The sequence below is a fragment of the Sinocyclocheilus rhinocerous genome, unplaced genomic scaffold (genome assembly GCF_001515625.1).
Source record: "Sinocyclocheilus rhinocerous isolate Xijiao unplaced genomic scaffold, SAMN03320098_v1.1 scaffold366, whole genome shotgun sequence".
In the NCBI taxonomy this organism is placed as follows: Eukaryota; Metazoa; Chordata; class Actinopteri; order Cypriniformes; family Cyprinidae; genus Sinocyclocheilus; species Sinocyclocheilus rhinocerous.
This window is the reverse complement of record NW_015660877.1, coordinates 26,339-39,107: the sequence shown is the minus strand read 5'-3', so window position 1 is coordinate 39,107 and position 12,769 is coordinate 26,339. Positions and strand designations below refer to the sequence as shown.

The 12,769-nt window shown below is 39.6% G+C and overlaps 1 protein-coding gene across 1 annotated transcript in view; it reads right to left on the bottom strand.

Moving 5' to 3' along the window:
- The window catches only part of LOC107725426 (adenosine kinase-like), a 38,546-nt gene that overhangs the window by 7,318 nt on the left and 18,459 nt on the right, over nucleotides 1–12,769 (bottom strand). The window contains exon 3 of the mRNA XM_016534668.1: nucleotides 9,695–9,809. Within this exon, the coding sequence (XP_016390154.1) occupies nucleotides 9,695–9,809 (115 nt within the window). The remainder of the gene's footprint in view (nucleotides 1–9,694; nucleotides 9,810–12,769) is intronic.

The following is a 12,769-nucleotide window of genomic DNA, read 5'->3' as shown; positions in this document are numbered from 1 at the left end:
CGATGAGCTTTGTAAAAATCGATGCGATTCAGAAAGGTGGGGCATAGAGGATAAACAATAATGTACAGTATGTGGAAAATAATGTTTTTTTTTTTACCTTAAACCGCATAAACACATTTCATCACACCAAATACACAAAATAATGTTCTTTTAAGCAGCATCATATGACCCCTTTAAGGCTCGTATGAAGCAACGACACTCTTTTCTTCAGATTTGTGAGGGAGGTAGCAGAGAGACAATGCAATTCAGCATGGTGAGAATGTAGGTTACTTGCACAGACTAACCCCTCTGCCCTTTGATGACAGGTCACGCACCAGAGGCATGCTGGGAAATGTCCAAACATCCCAGCCGTGGTGAGTCATCTGGAAACAAAATTATGAGGTGGTTCTTGGAAGTACATGGTACAACATTAGGTCATATCCAAGGGTCAGAGTCCACAATAAAAAAATATGCTACAATAAAAAAAAATCTTAAAACACAAGAGCACGCTGCCTATTAAGTCCATGTAAATTGCTGCACGGAACAAATGTCAATACAATAAAACCTTGGTGTGTAAAACAGATTAAACTTGATTTAGGGTTTGGAGGGAGAGCCCTGAGCTCTACGAGCTCAAGAAACATACACTGCCAGTCTTCTATCTTGGTAAACAAGGCTGAACTTGCATATGTGCTAGTCCCCTTGCATTGATGTTTAATGGTGCATGTTGCTCTAGGTGGTTCCCATAACCTCACTTTGTCTCCTACAAGCTGCATCAATTGATATGATAATGGGGGGAGGACGTGTGAAATGAGAGGGGCTGCGCTGGAGGACGAGGCGTCCAAGCACTTGGATGCCAAATGGTGTCCAGGAGCCTCTCTCAGCTCTCAATGGGGACAATGACAAGAATTTCAAGGAATGGAGGCAAGAGGCAGATGCTTAGAAAAAAAGAAAGATTCACACTACTAATTGGTCCAATAGGATGTTTTCATTACTGTCCCTGTGTGTCATCGTTAACCAACATCAACAGCAAAAACAATATAATAATTCAGTATAGTCTTTGTGAAATGAATGTTTGGAAAAATGAAACGCAATTTCACATAATAAATAAATATAAAATAATATTCGTAAAATTGTTTACAAAGACTTTTTAGTCTTTTTAGAAGTTGCTTAAATGCAATCCAATAATGGGCCTTAACTATAAATTAAATACAATGTTTTTTACATTTTTTTGTAAAATACTATTGACAACTCTGTGTTAATCACAAGTGAATCAAAAGCCTTGAGCACAGCATGAAGTTGTAAGCTGCATATGTTTGATTCACAAAAAAAAGTTTTGATTCATTAGAGTCATTAGTTCAGGAATCGGTGGTTGAATTATACTGCTCAAGCTGTGTGGGTTTCATTAAAGAACTGACTCTTAAGAGTCATTCACACTACACTGGTTGCGATGAGATATTTCAGATTTTTTTTTTTAATAAATCTGCAAAAATGTCAACAATTCTGTGTTTTTCTGTCAATATGGGGTGCTGTGTGTACATTAATGAGGAAAAAAAATTAACTTAAATGATTTTAGCAAATGGCTGCAATATAACAAAGAGTGAAAAATTTAAGGGGGTCTGAATACTTTCCGTACCCACTGTATTTTTGATTCACTATGAACCAGTTCATAAGAGTCATTCAAAACAAACTGCTACATAGTGTGCTTTTTACTCACTAAAAAGAACCATCCTATTAGAGTCATTTGTTCGTGAATCACACTTTTTGGTGCAGTAGATTTAGTAGAGTTGTTGTAGCACCCCTAACTGTACTACAGGAAACACATCCGCATGGGCGGAAGAATGAACGCAAAGAACCATTAACAGAATCAATCATTCAATTCCCATTTATTTTTTTAAAGGAACAGCTAATAACCAGAATACTAAGCCAATTCTTGAGTGTCAAATAAAAGGCAAAACAGTATGAGGGAAAGGACAAGTCAGCTGAACAAAAGAAAATAATTTAAAGAGTAAAAATGAATCATTTCTGAATTAAGGTTTTACAAGAATTTTTGGTCCAATGTGAATGAGGACAATTTCTATAAGCACGCAAGAGCAAACTAGGGCAAATAAAAACAGAGAAATTAAATTCCTAAATCGCTACACGCTGCTCTCATTCCCCCCAAAACCATTTCTCCATTTCAACATCTTCCATTTCATCAAACCGGAGAGAATGCATCACATCTTCATTCAAAACATATTATTGAACTTGGCTCTCAACATGCTGCTTTGGTTAGTCTGAGAGCGTTCCAGGACCAATTTCATGTTAACGTATAACACAAAAGAGGCCATTGGCAGGGCTCTTTAATAGGCATGGCAATTAAAACTTTGCTGCCAAAACCTGTCTTTGTTGTTACTGGCTTGTGGTCGTCCCTGTAAACTCAGTCTCTGGGCAGTTCACAGGGAGTTCCATCGCTTTTGTGGTTTTGCCATTCTTCGCTTTACATGTTCACGCAGAAAGCGAAAATACTTTCCTCTGCGTGACTATCCAGGGAGCGAAAAAAAAAGGGGCAACAAAGTTACACCTCCCGAGCTGTGAGGTTATATTAATAGCTCCTGTACAGCTGTTTCTTTTTGGTGCTGTGTTTGGCACTTGTGTGCACAGATCAGAAGTGAGATGTTGTTTTCAGGGTTTTGTATCCCTTTGGCACAGGCCTCTCAGGAGGATGAGGAAACCGCGGCTCTGCTCGCAAAGGGACTCCAGGAACAAGCAGCACTGTAAACACGTATTTGACCGGCTCAAAAGAAAACAGGCCGGCGAAGACAAAACATGCACGCGTGACTATTTATAGAGGCCGAGCGTCAGAAAAAGCCATCGTAACATTTACAGCGCTGTGGAGTCACGCCAATTACGTGTAATAAATTCTCTTGTTATCACTAGTTATGTGCGGCGTAATATGATTATGCTCGTAATGTGACAAGCCAAAACCACGAACGCCTCGGGTCATGCGATAATTACTCTTTTACTGTATCTTAGGCATTGTCGTTTTCAATATATCACTGCAACACAAAAAGTGATCGCACACTGGATTATTCTTTGGCTTTTCAGACAGCAACAGAAATGTTTCACATCTCCAATAGATACCTGAGCTACTGAATGACAAGCTATTCACTACACAATGAGACATGACACAAAACCAACGAGCGGGAGAGAGATTCAAGGCCTTGAGACAGCTGCGGAACAGTGAGAGATTATTCCTCTCAAATCCACTTCTCGTCAGCTCCAGAGCCAAACAAAAGCTCCTAGGAGTAAACAAGGATGGCCCTCCTCTGGGCAAACAGACTGAGGAAACTGCCCTCACTTGTCTTCTTTTCTCTGATCCACTATCTCCACGCTAGGGCTGGTCAGAGAAACATGAGCGTGACAAACACATTTAGCCGCTAATAAAGGGCACCCACCATGCCGAGAGTGGCAGGAGATAACCGGCACAAATAATCAGAGGAGTCTGGGACGGAGAGAGCTTTAAGAGGCAGTTTTGCCCTTTTCAAAGCGAGACATTGATCAGATCCACTCGCCTCTGAGCCATGCTAATTAGCTGAAGACGAGCGGTGATGATGTCACGATCGATTTGGCGGACAAGAGGAGGTCTTCATCAGTTGCCCTTCCCATCATGAGTGAGATACTGAATGAATGCGATGCATATGCTCAAATTTGATGAAAATAGACAAAATCTGTGATAGCTGGTTTCCACCTCTGAGTAAAAATAAAGGTAATTGTGAGTTTTAAATAAAACATGATAGAAAAAGTCACAATTGTGAGATATAAAGTTGGACATATGAGAAAATTCAATCAAAATTGAGATATATAACTATATAATATAAAAAAAATGGAGATAAAATGTCACATTTAGAGATGTCCATTATGAAAAATAAGTTTACAGTTGTGAGAAAGTCAGCTTATTTCCGCCTCAGAGTAAAGGTAAAGGTAATTGTGAATTAAAAAAAAAAAAACATTAAAATATAAAATTCACACGTTTGAGATCTAAAGTTACAATTATGAGAATTAAAGTCTGGGAGATATAAAGTTTCAATTGTGAGATGTATAGTCACTATTATGATAAGCAAGCAGCAAAAAAATCTGTAATTAAATTGAAATTGTGTGAGAAATTGGCATCTGTGAGATTTGAAATCAAAACAGAAAGCAAAAAAACAAAAATTAAGTTGCAGATATGAGAAAGAGCGATAATAAAAAGAAAAAAAAAATTTCAGCTCACAATGACACTGTAAAATATGTCAAGAAAAGTGTTGAGAAGTCTCAATTGTGAGAAATAAAGTCCCAACTGTGAGAAATAGTTTTAGTTATGAAACAATACTGCAGTTGTGAGATATAAAGTCACAATTTGAGATAGGAAATTGTGACTGCAAGAAATACAATTAGGCTACTTTTTAATTTTTTTTAATTTGACATCCAAACTATGTTGCCTAAACAGGAAAGTTCAGTCCACCTTGTGTCAGTAAAGTCATAACAAAGGCCGTTTACGTAATCAATCAATGCTACGTCTTATAGCTCTTTTCTTTTGCTTTTTAAGCCTATCAAAACAAGCAGCCACTAACTGACTGTTTACAGCATTTCTGTTTTAGCTCAGCTGCGTCAAAGGTGCATTGCATTAATGAGACAAACAAGGACGGGCAAACATTACAGAATAATAGCCCTAACATAACACAAGAAAAATGTGAGGGAGAGCGTGAACACACACACACACACACACACACACACACACACAGGAGGAGCGTGTGCGTTTATGAGTGCATAATGACCTTTGCTAAGGGCTCACGGAGATGGAGGAAAACAGACTGAAATGAAAAGTCTCCTCTAGGGTGTTCATTAGGTGCAGGTAAATCTGACAGCGCATTAGACACATTCCTCCCGAATAAGTTTCAAGACGAGCAGCACCTCTCCAGGAGCAGGAATGAAAATGTTCCTCTTTAGTAGACGACAAAAACAAAACGGATTACATGGAGTGTCTTTAGAATTACTCGCAACTGAAGTAAAGGCAATTTATTTCTCTCACTCTTAGAGTCACAATGACACAGAAGTAGCGACAGAACTTTTCTTCCATATTGTGATGAACATCTAAGTGAAACAGATTATTGAAAAAGGAAGAAAAAAATGTAGGGCAGGACTTGCTGACATACATTAGTTGTTATAAGCAGATCTGAATACAAGCTTGCAGTCACTTATAGTAAAGGGGCAGTGTTTTTTGCAGAATAAATCATTGCAGAAGTCCTGCATGTGTCACCAAGGAAAAGTTGTAAAGTTATGACATTTTAATTCAAATTATGAGCTCAAAAAGTTTTTTTTTAAGAAATCAAACTTATGCATGGATGAACTATTCACAATCTATAACATGCATTTAGAAAATAGGGTGAATTTTCATTTTATGCCAATTTTAAAGTAGTCTTGATTAAAAAGCGCCTCCAAAACACCAGGGAAACTTTGGAGAAGTCAGTCATAAAGAATGACATGAGGGTGAGTAAACGATGACAATTTTCATTTTTGGGTGGACTATCCCTTTAAAACACATCACGTGCTTAAGTTGGGACAACCACATCCAAGCCCAGTGTTTTCCAGCCTAGATAAGATAAGGATATGGTCATGTCCAGATATCACTGAAACAGTGGAGTATACAAGTCGACTGGAAATAAACAAAACTGCAGCAGCCTTGCTCTCTTTCTCACTCTCTCTCTGCAGAAATGCAAAGACGCCCCTCTTGTTGTGGTGTTAGTTTCACTTCTCGTGATATTAAAAGGAACACAACAAAGGTTATCTCTCTCTCGAACCTCTGTTCCAGGAAGTTAAGAGTAAAGTGCGAAACTTATGAGTCATGACTCTGCCCGAAACTGTCAGCCTGCCCTCGTTGGACTACATTCCTACACATCAAGTAGTTTGGGATTAAACGGGACGTTCTATTTTGCAAAGCGGTCACGAAGAGTGCGATTAAGTTAGCTTAATATGTGAACTCACGGAGGAGGGAAAGTACTAATAGAACATCACAGACTCTCTTCCTCCCCGTGACGCCGTCGTCCCTGCCGGAGCCCCTGGGCGACCCTGCACACTCAGCCATCATTAGATCAAAGACCGTGGGCGCCGCGCTCTTAATACGAGCCTGTAATATGTGCGCAAGCAGGGCCGCGCTCTGTTCAGCGATGTCACAAAGGTGCTTCATTAAGGGCTCCTCTTCTGGCAGCTTTCATTAAGGAAATTAATGTGGAGGGGCGAGGACAGCCTGCGATTATGCCGCGAGAGAAAGCCGGCGCGCACAAAGAGGAACTACACAATAACAAATCTGCATCTCTTTGGAGCGTCGCCCCCAGGGCCTATCATCCCAGCCTTCTTAATCACCATTAAAACAACTTCATTGTTACATTCAGAGCCTGCTGAATGATCCCATCCCCACATAGAGAGCAAATTGCAAATGAAATGTAGAGATTAGACGGCATCAGAGCATAGCCTCTGGGAGGCTGAGCAAATCTTCAATTCTCTTTTATATTGATGTTTATTGGCGGAGGCAGCGGGGAGCAATAACGTCCCTCTCCTTCTCCGTCGCCCCTGCTATTTGAACCCACTTATTCGGCGCTCGTGCGACGCCTGACATTTTTTATGGCCAACTACCTCGTGCGCTGCGTCCTCGTTCACTTCGCATAGGTTCGCCGGGGGTTGCCGCCGACCCCGCGGCTCCTTTTGAAAGGGCTACAGGAGGTTAGCCGAGCCCGCCTTTTTCCTCAGCGCAGTGTAAAATGCCTCCAGGAAAGTATTTTCTCTAAAGCCGACGCTTAGGCTGAAAGTTAGCTAGGAACAAGTGGGAGTGAGGCGGTTCTGTAGCAAAAGGAAAGGATTGTCTTGTAGCGCTTTCCTCTGATGTGGCTTTACAGGAGTAGCAATTGCCTGAGCAGCCTTATCAGCCCAGGGGGACTAATGCTATTAGCGTTTGTGTGATAAACGCAGCACAGTGGAACCAATACAGCCAGCTTTGCCGCGTTACTCTGGTAACATGTTGTGTAAATTGTATAATACAGAGCTCTGCGACAGCTCTGTTTAACAACACTTCTATCCTGTAGTGCAGACTTGTGAATAGGATTAGACCTATAAGCTAACAGGGGCGAGGGACTCAGAGAGGCCTGCGGTGTCATCGGGATGTCATGTGTCAAGTCACTCTAAGAGTAAGGCCTATAAAATCAGAGAACAATCTTAACATGGTATTTTATTGCATCAGTGGTCGGAAACCTTAGGCACGCATGTCACCATTGGCAAACAAGTGAAAATAGTGACAATGTTATATGATTATAATTTTATTTAACTGTTTAAGAATGTTCAGTAAAAATAAGCTTTGACAAGAAAATAAACATCCATTAATCCATTAATTAAAGCTGCAGTCCGTAACTTTTTTTGGTTAAAAATGATCCGAAATCAATATTTGAGCAAGTCCATAACTAGCCAGTGTTCAAAACTATCGCCTTACTTTAGCCCGATTCACAACGGTTAGCTTATAATAATGTTTTCTAATTTGAATGGTACGAGTAGGTTTTCACTGGAAATTCGAGCATGCTGCTGCATCATTATGTAAACATAAAGAAGTTGTCCCGGCTACTAGGCTATCACATGTGAGGATGCTGCAGGTGGCGGATCGTTTATAGCTTTTTCTCACAGCAGCCAGAATATTTAAATGTATCATTTCGATGGCGGATTGTAATCCAGAAAATTAGACTGTACAGAAATTGAAATCTACACGCTAATACACACTACAGGCAATGCTGATGTTGTTAGCATTAATAATTTGAGTATAAAGTATAACAATAATAATAATTTGCACGGTTTGATGTGATATGAGCTAACAGATCTTTAGATTAAATCACCATTGGTAGTGCGATTTATTGTAATGCTTTTTTCCTCAGTTGGTCAGAACAAACGTGGCAGACTTGTTAATTACTTGTTCAGATGCCAATATATGGTGAAAATTCCTATTTGGGTCATATATTCCAAGACGTAGGCTAGAATCTGTGATTGCGAAGTACAGTAAATATCCACACCGGTGCGGTGACTGACTGCCAGACATACTCCTCAAAACTTTCGATTCATTCGCGCTGGAGCCATGCCGGAGCACAACCCACACAAGGAAGATAATTCCACAAACAGCTGCAATTGCAGGTTTTCAAACAGAGATGGCGACAAAGAGGCAAAACTTACGGACTGCAGCTTTAAATACTGTCAGAAAAAAAAAGAGACTGATTTATACAATCGCATTAAATAAAGTCAAATTAACAGCAAGATGACATACCATTCAAAATATGTTTCTTTAAAGAAACTAATACTTTAATTAAAATGTAATTTAATTAAACGTATGAAGTGACAGTAAAGATATTTATAATATGAAATGTTATATGTAGTTCTATTATAAATACATGCTGTTCTTTTGAACTTTCTATTCAAAGAATCCTGAAATAAAAACACCAGAATTCCACAAAAAATACTGAGCAGCACAAATGTTTTCAATATTAATAATACTAATAAGAAGAAATGGTTTTGAGCACCAAAACAGCATATCAGAATTATTTCTGAAGGATCATGTAACATTAAAGAGTGGAGCAATGGCTGCTAAAAACTCAGCTTTGCCATCACAGGAATAAATTACATTTTAAAAGATAATAAAGTAGAAAACAGTTATTTTGAACTGTAATAATTTCAATATATTACATTTTACTGTATTTTTTGATCAAATAATTGCAGCCTTGGTGAGCATTTCTTTCAAAACCATAAAATTACCAACTCCAAACGTAAACGAACAAAAATGTGACTTTATATCAAGATATAGTTGAGAGGGAGGAAAAACTGGACGCAGACCGGATTCAAACTTTTGTTTCTTGCATGAGCACCAAGGCTCAACTAGCTGGTGTGTATCTGCAAACTGCTGGGCCAAACCACTTCAGGGTTTTTGCATCTAAAGGTCATGTACTGTTTACCTCATTGTTTTTCCAGGGTCTCCAGAGCGTTGCAAGGGCAGCCGCTCATTGTGTTCCCGAGAGATTTAAATAATGTCCAACCTCGACAGAATTCATTGTAACAACACTGTGAAATTCAATGAATCAAAATACAAAAGGCAATAAAAGGCGAATTATCCTGAACAAATGGAACTTAGCCGAGACTGGGCACTGGCGGACTGTAAAGCGAGGAATGCCGTTCTGGCAGGTGCAATGAAGAGCAGGAGAAGAGCATAAACCGCTCAGCCTGTCCCCTTTACATTCCTGCCGCCCCCCTGCTTTCTACTTCAAACCCCGCTGGTTTAATCAGCTACAACTGTTATGCTTTCCCCACTATTCGGTTAAACTTATCCACTCCACAGAAAGATCCCCCACTACTCAGTTACCATAGCAATGTGACTGCAACAGCCCTTTGGATTCAAATTCTGCATCTGAGAGATAGGAGGTCATTGCCAAGGGCGAATTCATTTCACACTGAGCAACATCGAAAGCCGCCAGAGAAAACGGCATTCTATTCTTAAGATGACCTTGTTTGAGGCTATTCACTAATATTTACAGAGGAAATCTATCAACATCATTCCAACTGTAAATAACTAAAAGTGTTTCTGGGGGTTGTGTTATTTCTTTTTAACACAAGACGGTCCTGATCTAAAAGCGTGATTATGAAAACCTAATTCCGAAGAGATGAAAACTGACCCACGCACCTTTGGTCATTACAGTTCCTTCTTTGCCTTGGGTGAAGACAACAATCCTCTGCCTTTTCTTGTTCTCTTTGGGTAAGCTTTGGGCCTTCTTTGCAATCTCCTCAATGTCTTCAGTCTGCACGAGAGAAAAAATAAAACACATACTTGAGGGTAAGAAGCTAATATTAAGTTCTTCCAGATCAGATTAGATTTACTTTAATTCTGCACCTTGTAAAACATGCACCTGAGTCATCATCATACCTACTGAGCATGTTTAGTGACTGCAATTGCCAACTACATCTCACTCAGAACGGCTGTTGCGTTGAAATGCTAAATGTCATGTGTAAATCACATCACTCATGACTCACGTATTCATTCCAATGAAATGTTTAAATGCTAACAAGATACTAAAATGACGCATGTATCGCTCAGTGGCTTTAAAGCAACCCAACGATGTATTCAGTCTTCTGGCTTTTGAAGTGCTACATCTGCAATACGCCGATTTTCTTTCAAGAAAAAAGTTAGACATTCAAACAGTTGTTTCGACATAATGGGAGAGAACCAATGCTTGAATAAACAAGTTCAAATGTAACTGATTGTCAACAAAAACAGAAAAAATGGCAAAACTGATGTTCTGAAAAGAAATAATCTGATACAAACGTAGGATCTAGCATTCAAATGCTTCTTTAGGACTAAATGAGGCAGGCAGTCATTCAGAAATTGTTTTGGAGAGAATGCAAATAGATTTACTATATACAAATATGCATTTGTGCATATTTGTGTAGACATAGACAACAGTAACATGTATATTATCTCTGTATATTAAAACTATATTTCTGTGGATTTGAGGTTTACTAGTTAACAGTCAGACTGACTGACTGACAAAGCACAATTGGTTGCAAACTGTTTGATTCACTAAAAAGAATCATTCAAAAGAAACAATCATTCAGAGTCATTCATTTGGGAACTGGCAGAGCTGTATGGGTTTGATTCATTACAAAGAAAAATAATCAAATTCAGACTACACAGTATGTTTTTAATTCATTTAGAACCACCTCATGAGAGTCATTCGTTTGGGAATCGGACAACACTGGTCGCACTGTATGCTTTTGATTCAATAAGAACCGGCTCATAAGAGTCATTCGTTTGGGAATATGACTACAATAGTCACGCTGTATGTTTCTGATTCACTAAGAACCAGCTAATAGGAGTCATTCGTTTGGGAAATGGACTACACTGCTCGTGCTGTAGATTCTTAAGCTGTTTTGCTATAGTGCAGGAAATTCTGTCAGAATATTTTTGTATGGTATGTACGGAATGCCCATACAAGAACCATTAATACCTTCAAACATAATTTGGCTCAGGGTTTTTCTTTCATAATCTCTTTCTCTTTCATAATACTGTTGTGGAACAAGCCAGTACTACTACTGCTACTACAATAATCCAAGCATGTTCATGAGGATGAACAGAATTGTTTGTTGAATATGACTAAGCACTTCTAATGAATCCAGTAATAGAGATGCTACAAACAGAACATATTTTGTCTAGAAAAGCATTAAATAAAATAGTAAAATATACCTATAGCAGCTGATAGTACATGCTAAAAAACCTGCGCCTCCTGATCTGACCTTTCTTGTATTGCACAGCTTACTTGTTTGTCCAGTACAGTCTGCTGTTTAAGTGGACTCCAAGCAACCTGTAGAACTACACCACCTCCACGCTCTCTCCCTGGAGCCTCGCAAACTTCTGCCTGCTGGTAAAATAGTCTATGATTTAGGAGATTGTGGAGGCGTTCACCGGTATCGCGCTGAGCTTGTTACCAAGTCGGAGAGGCATGTTGAGGGCACTGAAGAAGTCAAAGTACAAGATCCTGATTGGGGTGCCAGCTTTGACCAGGTGGGAGTGGGCTCCAAGCAGGCAGATCAGAGCACTGTCCACACCTACAGTAGGTCCAATAGCCAATATTTATGCATTAAATAACAAAAAATGAATTCAAATGGCATCTGCAAATAAATAATACTATAACTTCCATATAACTTCTATATATATTATTATATAATAATATATATATTGTTTTTCAGATATATAATTTATTCAATGTATAAATTAAATATTAGTATAGAACTAACAGTTAAGTGTGTATGTGAGTGCTTGATGTTTAGGGAATTGAGTGAGATCATCTGCATTTCCTAGTCCTCACACCTCCCAGCTGGCACTGGACAGAAGGAGCTGGGGTGTGTGTATGTGTGTTTGTGTGTGTGTGGAATGGGTGGTGCCGGTGCTGGGGGGTGGGTTGGTCTAAGGGGTTGAGTGCTGGTGGTTCGATACCATCCCCCCACCTCCAGTCACACAAAGCACCAATAAGAGGGTCTGAGGCAGTCCAACCCTGCCAAAGCTTTGAGTCTGTCACATGTCCACTCGTCCCACTGCCAAAAGCAGTCTAGAGAGGCTGCTTGGCCATGGCAGCCACCAGCCCTTGACAGTTTTGTTAATGGCGAGGTAGTGTGGTGTCCCAGGCAGGCCCAGCTGCCTCATCACCTCTGTCTCCCTCCACACTCGACTAAAAGGGTCAGCTTTCCTGCAGTCTGGCCAATCAGCAGAGCGCCGAACGGATTCAGTCAGCTTACTGCAGCACTTGCTGTTCAAGTTATTGACTTTGGTGTGAGTTTACACTGCCAGGCAGTTGTTTTCGTTTGTATTTGTATTGCAAGTGAAATTGGCTCAGTGATTCACGTTTTTCAATAACAGGACACTAAAGGTGCGGGCAAAAAAGGTCTATTTTCTATTGTCAATAGAGAAGCAATATAGGAAGCACAGCTCACACAGAAGACACAAACATTTTTGTGACCAGTTGAACCCAATGTGAAATCTGCATTGGTAATTCCCAATCATATTGATTCCTATTGAAATGACTAGATTTCGAGACCTTGCAGCGCTTCGACATGTACAGTCGTGGCCAAAAGTATTGGCAGTGGCATAATTTTTTTTGCAAAATTTACAGCTTAAGCTGTTGTGGTGTTCATTCACATTGTTTCTAGATTATGTTACTGCCAATACTTGTAGAAACAATGTGAATGAACACCACAACAGCTTAAG